The sequence below is a fragment of the Pseudomyrmex gracilis genome, unplaced genomic scaffold, assembly GCF_002006095.1.
Source record: "Pseudomyrmex gracilis isolate BER0280 unplaced genomic scaffold, ASM200609v1 scaffold_2, whole genome shotgun sequence".
Classification (NCBI taxonomy): domain Eukaryota; kingdom Metazoa; phylum Arthropoda; class Insecta; order Hymenoptera; family Formicidae; genus Pseudomyrmex; species Pseudomyrmex gracilis.
The window spans coordinates 728690-740604 of NW_018020586.1; the positions used below are offsets into that span (position 1 = coordinate 728690).

The window sequence follows — 11915 nt, forward strand, 5'->3', positions numbered from 1 at the left end:
AACAATTCTTACGATTATTAATGTTTAAGTTGTCGTTAGTAGTAGTAGTATATATATATATATTATAATACAACGTTTTTACCGTGTAATATAAATAAGGATATATATTTTTTTGTATGTGATTAGTCGTTACGTTTGTATATATAACATTGCTGATTGTTATATGAACACTTGATATAAAAATACATCAGTCACATAACTATTTTTAAAAATTGTTTTAATTGATTTTTCTCGCGCATGAATCACCATCACATAAAACTTACGTAATATTACGATGCACATTTCACATTCTTTACTTTATACATAATTTAATAATAACGATGAATATATTTGAGATATTTTACAGATATTGAAGTGAAGTGTGCCTTCAATTTTCCTTTTATTACATATTATTTAAAAAATAAATTAGAGGACAATTGTAAATAAGGAATAAGGAAGAGATATATCACGTATTTCAATATAACATATATATATATGTGTGTATATATATATATTTTATATTTAAGTAGTAGGAAAAAGATACACACGCACATGTGTTGAAAATCTGGAAATGTCTTTTAAAAACAGAGAATGCAATGTAAGATACAAGGTATTTGGATAAAAGTTTGTAAAGATCAATTAAATATAAGTAAACATGTTCATAATTGAGCAGGAAGTGTACATATCTACAATGACGTGATTTGTTTATTTAAATTGTTGAGGTGGAGGTCCGAAGATGCTGCCACTCTGCTTGCTCGCCGTTCTGGATGGTGCGAAACCGAGCATTTTCTGTATGTTCTAAAAATCAGAAGTATCTACATGTATAATAAATGTCTCAGTGCACAGTTTGTGCGATTAAACAACCGGATCAAGTACCTGTCTGATACTCATGGTACATAATATGTACAAAAATATGAAGGAGCATTCCGTGTAATCGTTGCCCGGCAAGTTTCTGTGCGACAGACCCTGTATCCAACTGATGGGAACAAACGGCAATCTGGCGACAACTCGTCCGTCAAATATGTTGTTGAACATGCTCAAAAGTGCCGTGAACGCAAATCCAATGGCGAACATCGACTTCATTTTCACGAGGGACAGATCTCGATTGTTATTCTTCAATCTTTCCTCCTCTCGTTCGATTTTTTTCTTTTGCTGCTTATCCAACGAATCGCCATGCGCTTCTTTTCTCTTCTCCACTAACAAATGGGCAAATATTTTAGACAAATTGAACATCAGATCTCGAACATACATACATTCTTAATTCCAACAAGATTTTTGTTTTGGAGAAACTTACATTTTTTACTCTGTTTCTCAACCTCGGCCTTTAACTTCTGATACTTTTCGGTTCTGTACACCATTAACCATGTCAATCCTGTAACTCATGCAACATAAAATACATTTCAAATTGATTAACTCACGAGCTATCCGCTGGTCTCGTTAAATTGCGATCAGCGAAATATTCTCTCTGCCGTCTTACCTTCGCCCAATAACGCCGTGCATATGCTGATAAACAAAATTAGAATAGTGTCCGCCCACATGTTTGCCAGGTTTTTAAACGCATGCAGTTTTTCAAAAAATCGCTCTTCTCGTGAGTTTGCAAATTTATCACATTACGAGAACTTAACCAAAAATAAAAATCGGTGTTTTGCTGCGAGCTACTTCTTTTTCTTTGGCTTGAGACAAAATATCGCGTAACACAAGTGAGATCGAAGCTAGCGGAATAAATTAATTAACGAGAGCTTTGCAATTTGGTGTAATAAAACAACGCGCCGTGTATCGCGCACCGAATGTGTCACGGACTCGCACATGTACCAAATATAAATTTTCTGTGTTTCAAGGTCTCGTCGAGAGACACTTGTCGATTTTTCCTCACAGGTTAGGTTGGGCTCCCCGCGTTTACGCGTTTGTCACCCGCCGGTATTCTCGTCTCGCTCGAAAAAAAATGCATAAATTAATATATAAAATATATCGCGGTATATAAATATATGAGCGGCGATTGAGATAAGCGCCCGACGCACCACCGAGATAGCGATAATAGCGTCGCATTGTTTTGTTGACAAAGTTTCATCATTCAGAGGAACAAATGTCGAACACCGTCTCGTTATCGCGCGCAGTGTCTGACAGCTCGTCAAGGTACACGCTGTGATCGGTCTGATTTTTTTTAATGTTAAAAATAAAAACATGGAAAGAACCGAGATACGTGCTGTCATCAAATTCTACGTTTTGAAGGGAAAAACGGTCACGCAGATCAAATCCAAACTGAACGCGGTTCTCGGCAACTCGTCTCCCTCGATAAGCACGGTCCACACATGGGTAACCGACTTCAAACGCGGTCGGACGAGCTGCGAAGACGCGCACCGAAGCGGACGTCCGAACAAAGTTACGACCCCGGCGATGATTCAAAAGATTCACAAAATCGTTATGGACGACTGCCGATTGAAGCTGCGCGATATAGCAGAGATAGTGGACATCTCGTCCGAACGTGTGCACAACATCTTGCACGAACACTTGAACATGAAGAAGCTGTGCACACAGTGGGTGCCGCGGTTGCTCACGTTGGATCAGAAACAACGTCGAATGGACGTGTCAACCGAGTGCTTGCAACGTTACAAGCGTAATCCGAAAGACTTCCTAAGCCGATTCGTAACGGTTGGCGAGACCTGGGTTCATCACTACACACCCGACGTCAAAGAACAGTGGACAGAAACCGATCAGCCGGCACCGAAGAAAGCGAAAATGATTCCATCGACCGGTAATAGCAAGGTGATAGCGACTGTGTTTTGGGACGCGCGTGGAATCATTTTCGTCGACTACTTCGAGAAAGGAAAAATCATCACCGGCGAGTATTATGCGAACTTGTTGCAACGTTTAAGCGACGAGATCGAAGCGAAACGACCGGATTTGGCGACGAACGAGGTGCTTTTTCATCAGAATGCGTCAGCTCGCACCTTGCCCGTCGTAATGGCCAAGATTTACGAGTTGGGTTTCGAATTGCTGCCTCATCCGTCTTATTCGCCAGATCTGGCCCCGTGCGAGTTTCACTTATTTCCGAATCTCAACAAATGGCTCGGCGGAAAGAGATTTTCGAGCAATCACGAGGTCATCGATGCCGTAAACGTATATTTCGAAGAGCTCGAGAAATCGTTTTACCAAAGTGGCATCAGTGCTCTCGAGAAGCGCTGGTCGAAGTGTATCGAGGCGAGAGGCGACTACATTGACAAATAAAATACATTTCAACTCAATAGATCGTTTTGTTTCAGGTACTTATCACGCAATCACGCCTGTGTACGTATCTATTTTACAAATTATTTTCAGACACTAGAAATAGAAACAAATTAGTTTTACGTGGAAAAATTTAAGAAAACTTGAAGAAATATACAAAGAGTAAATTGCACAAATGTTATTATTATACTTTTTAGCACGTAAGGAAAATTTGTATATGTACACACACATACGAGACTATAGTTTGATAATGAATTATACGACTATATATAGTTTAGTAATTAAACGAAATAATGTATAAAAAATAGGACTTACATAAGAGAGTACTGATGTTATAAGAGTATGATATTGATGTTATAAAATATAAATCTTTGAGGATAAACTTTATACGTGTTAAGAAAATGATGATTTACTGTGTCACATCACTTATGTATCAATACATTCTTTGCCGATGATGCATGAAGTGTTTGCCGCCGTGTCGTTCAATCCTCTCGTTCCTTTCGCGTCTCTCAATGTTACGTCGATCCCAATGACGATTACGTCTGTCGTAACTTTGATCTCTGTGTGACCACTCCGGTCTGCTGTGTTTGGTGTACCAAGGATTGACGATCGGTGGCTTCGTCGATTCTTGCAGCTTGATCTTCATAAAAGCGTCGTCCTTCTCCGTGTAACGATCTTTAAACTCCTCCTCGCACTCTTCCAAGAACTTTTTCTGTTCGCTCGTCAAAGCAACGTCGGTCATGATGACGCCGTGTTAGTTACACACACACACACACACAAATCTGTAATTTTAAATATAAATTTATATAATTGTATGTGACAAAAATATAATACGTATAAAAACTCACGAGATTCAAACAAAGAAGAAAATTTGAAACACAAAACTTGCTCGTCTTAGCTTCTTCTTTTACTCTTAATCGTCGCGTACGATTGTTGTCTACATCAGCTGTGAGCGGTGAAGGTTATGTGCCAAAAGTAAATATACAACACGGTCTGCTTGCAACTTTCAAATGCTTCCAACACTTTCGAAGCATTTGAAAGCCTGTGTATTGAACGAGCGTTGCTAGATGCACAGGATTCGCTCATCAATACCGACTGAAATTGGATTTAAATTTAACCAATCAGAGAAAACTAATGTTAAGTTTGGTGAACTTTGCTATGATTTTAGCGTTTCTGTCGCAAATAAGAAAATTCAAACAAAAGTGAAAAACATTGGCTGGCTTCCTCTCGTTCTAAAAAAATCATCAAATAAAATACAGCACAAAGGTTGTTTCCTTATAGGTTTGTTAAATTATATATTTGTCTACTTATATTAATATTGCACTCCATGGTTTAAATATGATGTAAAATCATATTAAACAATTATACAAATTGTGTACATAAAACACATTAAATTTGTTAATTACATCTGGTAACTAAACAGCTTTCAATGGCACTTGCTACTCTTTGGAGATTCTTAAATATATAAACTATGATAACTTTTGTAATTTCACGTGCCCTTCACAATTATCTTTTCTTATCTATGGAATTAAGTTATATAAATAAATATGGAAGCTTTAAATCACAATGGTTTAAGAAATATAGTATATCATGTGAATATGGTCACTTCAGGTATGACATCAAATTTCTAATAATTTCTTAGAGAAAGTCTTCCGTAGATGTTACTGTTGCTTCTATCAACAGTCCAAAATCCAGTTCCGTAAGACTAGCTGTAAAAAAAAAACAACAAATTGATTTATCAACAAAGCGTGAAAACTGACAAGAAAACTGAGCCTTGTTGTAAATGTCACAATTGTCACCTTTCGCAGTAAGTAAATCCAAAAACGTATCCAATGGCGATAGACGGTCTGCAGAGGGAAACGCTGCCAAACCTGGAAGAGAATTCACGTGTGTCGTCAAGTAAATTTACGTTCCTCGAAAATTTACTTGTGCGTATGTATTCCGCTTACTATTGTGATGATTACGATGTTGCAGAGTCCGACTGCCGATTCGATTCTGAGATATTTCACCGCACAGAATATTGGCGGCGTGTTCTCTGGCTCGCAGCATGAAACTAACCGGATGCAGCCACTGATTCAAAAGTCTCTTCGCGCGAGATCTTGGCAAGAAGGACAGTAACTTCAACTTCTGAATGACAGTTTCCTTCGTATCACTTATATCTGCATAGAAAATCATCAGTACATTTGCAGAGGATTTTTGTTTTAATATAAAGAGACATGTATGTATGTACCAGTTAGAATTTTCTTGGTAACATCGACTTGAAGCTCAAATACTGAACGTTCGACGTATTGGAGAAACATCGGGTACTGAACAGTGCGATAGCCGAGATACGTAAAGAACGACGCAAATCCTTGCGGCGCCGGAAAAGCGATGCTCTCTATGGAATATCGGTATCGCTGCAGAAGCATGAACAACAGCCATCGTCTTGTCTCATCCAACTGATCTCTGCAAAAATTGTAAGAGTTACACTCGAATACAAAAATGAAATACGTGAAAGTTTTATCTGAAAGTTGCGTTAAAAAAGAATGTTGTCTTACATCAAACCGAAGCCACGATCTTGCTCAATTCTCGGATCGACACCAGCCGCTCTGCAAAGTATCTGACACAACATACGCGAAGCTTCCAATTGCGCGGCGACGTATCTCGTGGCCATGGCGTGAACGTGTAACGGGGTGCAAGATCCTCGTGTGTGCATAGTCGACGTTGTGTGCGTGCCGTTCTTCAAAAGATACATAGATAGCTCGCGCAAATTGACCGACACAATGTGTTCCTGCTTCGAGGCGGTGCAGCTTTCCGTCTCGTTAAACGGCAAGCCCGAGTCCATTTTGATATTTCGATTACCCATGAAGTCACCGAACGGTACTGCAACAAATCTGTAATATCATCGTTCATTGTTGATGTACACAAATTAGTAATAGTTAGTGTAAGAAAAAATATGAACACAGAGTTTTTGTAAATAAATTGAATAAGCAAAATGTTTTAATTTTCTAGGAAAATATTATTACAAAAGCAAGTAGCATAAACAGTCCGAATTACTTTTGTATTAACATACACATGCAATTGGTGATCGGATACACACAAAAGTTAGAGTACAAAATGCCGTTACCCTCCGCTCGGAGACATCGGAGTGCTGCATCTCGACAACGCTTCGGGTTGATAACAAGCTAACGAAACGAGCAGCTTCTCCGCAATGTGGCTTGGCTTGAATCTCAACTTATCACCGCCGTTTTTGCTCAGCTGATCCCACAATCTGGTCCACAGATCGCTACGATACGGAACGAGTCTCTGCTGCGGCGAGAGCAACATTACCGATGTGTTCCACAGTTTCTCGTGACTCAGCGTGATATCCAACTCGTTCATCTTTATGTCGAACGTCATGTAATCCCCTATGGTGGTCACGGGCAACAGGGAGAGCAGAGGAACGGTATCCGCGAGAAGGTTCTTTTGCACCAATGCGTACGAGCTGCCTATGAGAATCTCTTGCATAAAACGCGGTATGTCCAACGAGCGCGGCTTCTCCGCGACGACGGACATTAACTCCGCAATAATTTCCATGTCGTTTTTGTGACAGAGAAAATAGTGAAGTATCCCCAAACGAATCTCGACCGAGGTCTCCTTGCGAAAGACTTCCACGAGGAAGTCCGGAGAAATCGTCAGTCGCACGAGATCCAAAGTAGGCAAATCTATCGTCAGTATACTGGAATTTGCGAACAAACTATTTCCATCCGAACAACTGGTCTTGCTATCTGGATGGGAATTCTTTCTCGTTCCCTTGTTAGAGTTGTCCAAATCGAATAGCGGCACCAGGTAAGAATCGCGAGACGGAACCGACGGCGGCGGACCACACAGTATGTGGCAGCAGGGCTCGTGGTTTACACCAATTTCGAGAAGATGTGCGAACAGTCCCGGAACAAACACGATCATATGATGGCCTTCGTAGATCGCGAAGGTCGGTCTCATCAGTTTGGCGCGCGACCACAATATACCCGGTATAACGCAATGAATCACACAACTGTGGTGCAACAGTGTCACCGAATACGCGAAGTGCACCGTATTGGACTCGTTCAGGGAGTTGAGCACATGCTGCGGCGGTTGTACCGGTCGATAGAGATAGTAATGACAAACGCAAACCATTCCCTTGGAGTCCGACACCACTATGAGATCTAAGGAACAGTCGTGGACTCGCAGGGGTATTACATCGTCTTCGTAAGTCCCACAACTAGAGGATGGCGACAGTAACGGTAAGTTTAATGGGATATTCAGCTAAAAAGATACAATACACACGTGTTACGCTGTCTCATGCATTTCGCACTACGAAGTTGAAATTAGCACAAACATGTTAGATGTACTAAATTAATTACAGCCCGAGTGTTAATCAACTCTCGCTTTTTGTAAAAACGTTAGTGATACATGTTACAAATCAAAAGCTCCGACAGATTACATATTTGTTATTTATCAAAGAATAGGGACAGACAATTCTTAATTGATGAACAATACCTACCACTGTTTCATGAGGTAAATCATCGTGAAACTGTAGTCCGCTGAGTGTCGGTTTTATCGATCTGGAATTGTTTTCATCGTCATGTTCGGTGACCACACTTGCAGGAATCCGTCGATGATGTATATGATAGAGAACTTGATTGATCATGTCCCATTGAGCCCATATAAATGTTTTTACAAGTACTTCGGATTTCAGTTCCTTTATCGATCTCGACTTGTTTGTTGATGTATCAAACTGAACAGTGTATGTCAGCACGCCTTAAACAAAATATGTAACAGAAAAACTGTCAATCACAAAAGTAAAATATATTTAAATCAAATTTAATAATATATAGATCCGTAAATTTTCTTACATTCGTGATGTATCAGCACCAGAAACTTGTCTGCACTGAGTTGTTCCTTTTCCCTGTATAAAAATTGTATACGAACTTGCTTAGATCTTTCTATTTCTAAATTGTGGACTTTGGCCTCATCAGTTGTTAACTCAACAATGAACACTCTGTAAAGCTCCTTGTAACATTCACTCGCAGCATTGTCATCATTTGGAGATTGATTTTCAGAACAATCTGCCGCATCAACAGAATGCTTTTGCTTTGTCACATATCCGAGCAAAGTATGGCTCTGATTCACTGTAGCCTGAACAATGTTCAGCACTTCCGAAAAGCGATGCAATATCTAAATCAACGTGTGCGATATTCAACTCATTCAGTGCGAGAAGAGAAAAGTTTATCTTTGCAATACCCACCTGTAATTTGTTGTTAATCTGATCATAGCGACCTACTACTGTACGAGACACAAATGCATTGTTATTTTTGGATTCCTCCACCCAACCAATAAGTATGGATCCATCTTTTTCTTGTCCAAATAACTTCCATTGTTCCGCTGAAAAATCTCGCAAGATAAATCTCAAAATATTTATCTAAAAGATTTTTTTATACATTGATATCTTGACAAATTTTTAATGATTATACATACCTGCATTAGCACTTTCCGATAAAAGTAAACATAACTTCGCCGCGAGATTCTCTATCATATTTATTGCAGAAACAAATTTTCGATTAAATGCCCACTTTGCAGTTTACTTTTTGGTCCACTAACAAACGTCAAACGCATATGTCACATACTTTGATGTTTTTGGTCGATGTTGTCGTCTGCTCTCTCTGCTCACGTTCTGCTCCAGTGATTATCAAATTCTGCTCATGCGTAGTAACACCAATGGGCGTAGTCCTGTAAAAAGCTAAAATTCACGTTTTACTTGAAAAAATAGATTAGGTTAGGTTAGGTTAGGTGCAAATAGAGTAGTACACAAGCTATTTTTTTTGTAAAAACCTACGAGATATTAGAAGATAATAAAACAGCTGATGAATATGCAGTTCGTTGCAGAAGAGAAACGAGAGTGTGAACATTGCTCCATTTTTTGAAATTAGTAATATACTTCTGATCAACTTACACTCCTACGCCAATGCCTGTTTACTCTTTCTCTCTCTCTCTCTCTCTCTCTTCATCTCCCCCACTAGATAATATACATGTACAGATAAACCTCTTCTTCTCTCTCTCAACACTTCCCAGTCTTTAATTGCACATTTTTACTTATATATTGAAACACTGAAAGGACAAATCCAACAAAGATCTGAGAAACATGGCCACGGGACGTGCGTTGCATTTTGTATTCAAAATACCCGATCGAGCATTAACAGTCAAATTTTATCGCGAGATTCTTGGAATGAAGGTAATGGTTTCTATTTGTCAAATATTTTCTTTTTTTTTTCATAATTTTGTGTCAATCACAAGATATCGATTTGTTTCTACGCAGGTGCTGAGACATGAGGAATTTGCAGACGGATGTGAAGCTGCGTGCAATGGGTGAGTAATCCGTTATTAGTCATAAGTTGGTAACGTAATTTGTTTACCACTTGAAATATGTTTTTAAACACCGTTTTTTTCAGTCCTTATGCAAATCGATGGAGCAAAACGATGATAGGATACGGTCCTGAGGACACACATTTTGTGATTGAATTAACATACAACTACGGAATTAAGGAATATGAAATGGGAAATGATTTCAAAGCTATCACAATTCGTTCGAAAGACGTGATTGAAAGAGCACGTGCTAACAAGTGGCCTGTACAGGAAGAGAATGGAAAATTTGTGATGCAGGCACCCGGTGGATATAAATATCATATTATCAATGAACAAAAAGAACCTGTTGGCAGTGGTAATTCAAAATATAGCTAATAGAATATAACATGATGGTTTAAAAATATTCAAGGTTCCAAATCTGAAAAGAAAATTTTATGCAATATTATATTAAAACTGGTTTTTTTTTTTCTATATTGATACTTTAAATAGATCCTGTAGAAAAAGTTACTCTATCCAGCTCCAATCTTCAACGTACTATTGCTTATTGGAAGGATATCTTGGGATTAAAGATATTTGATCAGAATGATAAAAGCGTACTAATGGGCTACAGTGAGGATCAAGCTAAGCTCGAATTTGAAGATATCGGTGAGATTTGCATATTACTGCTGTATTTTAATTTCTCATTTAACTCTCTATGTTACTATTCAGACGCTATATTATTTGTTATTCGTGTCAATTGTGTATTTTAGGCACTGAAGTTAATCACGCAAAAGCATATGGACGTATTGCTTTTTCCGTGCCACACGCGGAGCAACCTACAATTCAAAAACTCATCAAAGAAAGCGGAAATAAAATCCTAACTGATCTTATAACTTTAGACACACCGGGAAAGGCTTCTGTAAGAGTTATCATTCTTGCTGACCCAGTAAGTATCTGCAATACTTGTCAAAAAAAAAAAAAAAACGCATCCTATCGATTATCGTATTTTATAAAAAAATACGATTATAATATTATACGATAATAATATTATAATAGATAAGATAATATTATCTTATCTAGATAAAAGTATCTTTGATAATTTTATTTAGATACTTAGCGCGCGCCTGTGTTGTGCTAGTTATATAAACTCTTTTATCACGGTTTGATAATTGTGATTGTTTTCAGGACGGGCATGAGATTTGCTTCGTGGACGACGAGGGATTTAGAGAACTGTCAGTCCCGGACTATCCGAGTGAAGCAATTTTGGACAGATACATTAAAAAAGAAGCGTCAGATAACGCATAAAAAAATCGTTTTTTCCATATTTCAGTATTATTCTAAAAAAAAAAAAAAAAAAAAAAAAAAAAAAAAAAAAAAAACAATTGCAATTAAAAACCACAAACTGCAAAGAGATACTTAAGTAATATCTGAAATTATATATGTAAATATAAAAGATGTTTTTACAAAACATGTATTTACAACAAATTGTACAAAAAATGAAATTTTTGTTATGACGCATGTTGTATTTATTATCACGTTATTAATAAAAATCCGATATCAAACGTTTAACGTAGTTTGGAAAACCCTATGTAGAAGAGATTTGATCTTTCGTAGAAAAAGGAATTTTCATAGAAACAGTGTTGCTATTTAATTATGATAGTAAATTTTATGACTACTCAGTATATCAGCGTTTAATCGTATCGAAAGTGATTGTGTCAGTAAGAGGTCAAAAGGTCACTAACATAAGCGTCTTTCGCTTTGGTATCGTTCCGGGAAAAGAGAATATGCGGTTCAAATATCAAAATATATACATATTAAGATAAGAACGTTGATAAATACAAAACAACGTTTATATTTAACGCAGCATATGCTCACCGAAAGTCGTCAGTCTTCTATAAACTATCGTGAAATACTGTTACAAAGCGATGAAAATCCGAATTTTGTTGCTTCTCTTCCTTCTGTCGCTACTGACGACGCGTAAGTGATAACGCATTATGTACCTAGACTAAAAATATTATTTTTTACTACGTATTATCTTTTATATACATATGTATTGTAAAAAAAAAAAACACAAACCCGCTTTGTTTTCAGATCATGTGAACGCAGGAAGATTCTCTTCCAGAGGTTCGTCACGAAGCTCGTCGTCACGAGGCTCGTCGTCACGAGGCTCGTCGTCACGAGGGTCGTCGTCTTCCTCAGGCGGATATTCTTCGTCAAGACATACCTCTAGTTCAAGCTCTGGAAGTTCCTCAGGTGGACACTCGACGGGTTCTTTCGGACACGGAACTTCGTCAGGCGGCCACACGACGGGATCACATCCGACTGGATACGGAACTTCGTCAGGCGGCCACACGACGGGATCACATCCGACTGGA

General features: G+C 38.2%; 6 protein-coding genes across 19 annotated transcripts in view; 3 read left to right on the forward strand and 3 right to left on the reverse strand.

Moving 5' to 3' along the window:
• Positions 1-473: 473 nt before the first annotated feature.
• Positions 474-1861, reverse strand: LOC109854300 (calcium load-activated calcium channel). Its single transcript, XM_020427234.1, has 4 exons — positions 1457-1861; positions 1274-1351; positions 856-1175; positions 474-777 (listed from the first exon to the last, which is right to left on the reverse strand). Exons 1-4 carry the CDS (start codon positions 1515-1517, stop codon positions 685-687), a joined length of 552 nt encoding a protein of 183 aa, XP_020282823.1. The 5' UTR covers positions 1518-1861; the 3' UTR covers positions 474-684.
• Positions 1862-2094: 233 nt separating this feature from the next.
• Positions 2095-3269, forward strand: LOC109854283 (histone-lysine N-methyltransferase SETMAR-like). The gene has a single exon (XM_020427201.1). The coding sequence runs from the start codon at positions 2161-2163 to the stop codon at positions 3202-3204; it is 1044 nt and encodes a 347-aa protein (XP_020282790.1). The 5' UTR covers positions 2095-2160; the 3' UTR covers positions 3205-3269.
• A 95-nt stretch (positions 3270-3364) lies between these two features.
• On the reverse strand, positions 3365-4186 carry LOC109854308. 2 transcript variants are annotated; one of them, XM_020427245.1, is made up of 2 exons: positions 4050-4186; positions 3365-3983 (listed from the first exon to the last, which is right to left on the reverse strand). In XM_020427245.1, exon 2 carries the CDS (start codon positions 3941-3943, stop codon positions 3635-3637), a length of 309 nt encoding a protein of 102 aa, XP_020282834.1. In that variant the 5' UTR covers positions 3944-3983; positions 4050-4186; the 3' UTR covers positions 3365-3634. The 2 variants fall into 2 exon arrangements, with proteins under 2 accessions (XP_020282834.1, XP_020282844.1); XM_020427255.1 differs by having other exon boundaries at positions 4091-4185.
• A 280-nt stretch (positions 4187-4466) lies between these two features.
• LOC109854189 (protein pigeon) lies at positions 4467-11696 on the reverse strand. 7 transcript variants are annotated; one of them, XM_020427079.1, is made up of 12 exons: positions 11617-11696; positions 11416-11545; positions 8677-8928; positions 8447-8592; positions 8055-8376; positions 7703-7959; positions 6308-7464; positions 5739-6074; positions 5432-5646; positions 5151-5360; positions 5001-5072; positions 4467-4910 (listed from the first exon to the last, which is right to left on the reverse strand). In XM_020427079.1, exons 3-12 carry the CDS (start codon positions 8732-8734, stop codon positions 4840-4842), a joined length of 2844 nt encoding a protein of 947 aa, XP_020282668.1. In that variant the 5' UTR covers positions 8735-8928; positions 11416-11545; positions 11617-11696; the 3' UTR covers positions 4467-4839. The 7 variants fall into 7 exon arrangements, with proteins under 7 accessions (XP_020282668.1, XP_020282659.1, XP_020282651.1 ...); XM_020427070.1 differs by having other exon boundaries at positions 8677-8938; XM_020427062.1 differs by lacking the exons at positions 11416-11545; positions 11617-11696 and adding an exon at positions 9152-9200 and having other exon boundaries at positions 8677-8938.
• On the forward strand, positions 9040-10888 carry LOC109854290 (glyoxalase domain-containing protein 4). 2 transcript variants are annotated; one of them, XM_020427220.1, is made up of 7 exons: positions 9040-9127; positions 9314-9430; positions 9515-9564; positions 9648-9916; positions 10051-10206; positions 10311-10486; positions 10726-10888. In XM_020427220.1, exons 2-7 carry the CDS (start codon positions 9341-9343, stop codon positions 10843-10845), a joined length of 861 nt encoding a protein of 286 aa, XP_020282809.1. In that variant the 5' UTR covers positions 9040-9127; positions 9314-9340; the 3' UTR covers positions 10846-10888. The 2 variants fall into 2 exon arrangements, with proteins under 2 accessions (XP_020282809.1, XP_020282801.1); XM_020427212.1 differs by lacking the exon at positions 9040-9127 and having other exon boundaries at positions 9240-9430.
• LOC109854228 (poly(U)-specific endoribonuclease homolog) overlaps positions 11418-11915 on the forward strand; it is a 3532-nt gene continuing 3034 nt past the window's right edge. For 3 of the 6 annotated variants that reach the window (XM_020427114.1, XM_020427121.1, XM_020427138.1), the window contains exons 1-2: positions 11418-11517; positions 11632-11915. In XM_020427114.1, coding sequence (XP_020282703.1) covers positions 11466-11517; positions 11632-11915 — 336 coding nt within the window. In that variant the 5' untranslated portion in view covers positions 11418-11465. The remainder of the gene's footprint in view (positions 11518-11631) is intronic. The other 3 variants (XM_020427129.1, XM_020427152.1, XM_020427146.1) reach the window with 2 other exon arrangements.

What these genes read in the sequence shown, in the direction of transcription:
- LOC109854300 (XM_020427234.1), bottom strand. Translation starts at nt 1,517, where the DNA reads ATGTGGGCGGACACTATTCTAATTTTGTTTATCAGCATATGCACGGCG. An exon ending in TGAGAAACAGAGTAAAAAAT is followed by an intron (nt 1,176 to 1,273) that starts GTAAGTTTCTCC and finishes CCCATTTGTTAG; the next exon opens with TGGAGAAGAGAAAAGAAGCG. An exon ending in GTACCATGAGTATCAGACAG is followed by an intron (nt 778 to 855) that starts GTACTTGATCCG and finishes TCTGATTTTTAG; the next exon opens with AACATACAGAAAATGCTCGG.
- LOC109854283 (XM_020427201.1), top strand. Translation starts at nt 2,161, where the DNA reads ATGGAAAGAACCGAGATACGTGCTGTCATCAAATTCTACGTTTTGAAG.
- LOC109854308 (XM_020427245.1), bottom strand. Translation starts at nt 3,943, where the DNA reads ATGACCGACGTTGCTTTGACGAGCGAACAGAAAAAGTTCTTGGAAGAG.
- LOC109854189 (XM_020427079.1), bottom strand. Translation starts at nt 8,734, where the DNA reads ATGATAGAGAATCTCGCGGCGAAGTTATGTTTACTTTTATCGGAAAGT. An exon ending in AGATTAACAACAAATTACAG is followed by an intron (nt 8,377 to 8,446) that starts GTGGGTATTGCA and finishes ACGTTGATTTAG; the next exon opens with ATATTGCATCGCTTTTCGGA. An exon ending in GGATTTACTTACTGCGAAAG is followed by an intron (nt 4,911 to 5,000) that starts GTGACAATTGTG and finishes TTTTTTTTACAG; the next exon opens with CTAGTCTTACGGAACTGGAT.
- LOC109854290 (XM_020427220.1), top strand. Translation starts at nt 9,341, where the DNA reads ATGGCCACGGGACGTGCGTTGCATTTTGTATTCAAAATACCCGATCGA. An exon ending in TGTGAAGCTGCGTGCAATGG is followed by an intron (nt 9,565 to 9,647) that starts GTGAGTAATCCG and finishes CGTTTTTTTCAG; the next exon opens with TCCTTATGCAAATCGATGGA. An exon ending in TTATCATTCTTGCTGACCCA is followed by an intron (nt 10,487 to 10,725) that starts GTAAGTATCTGC and finishes GATTGTTTTCAG; the next exon opens with GACGGGCATGAGATTTGCTT.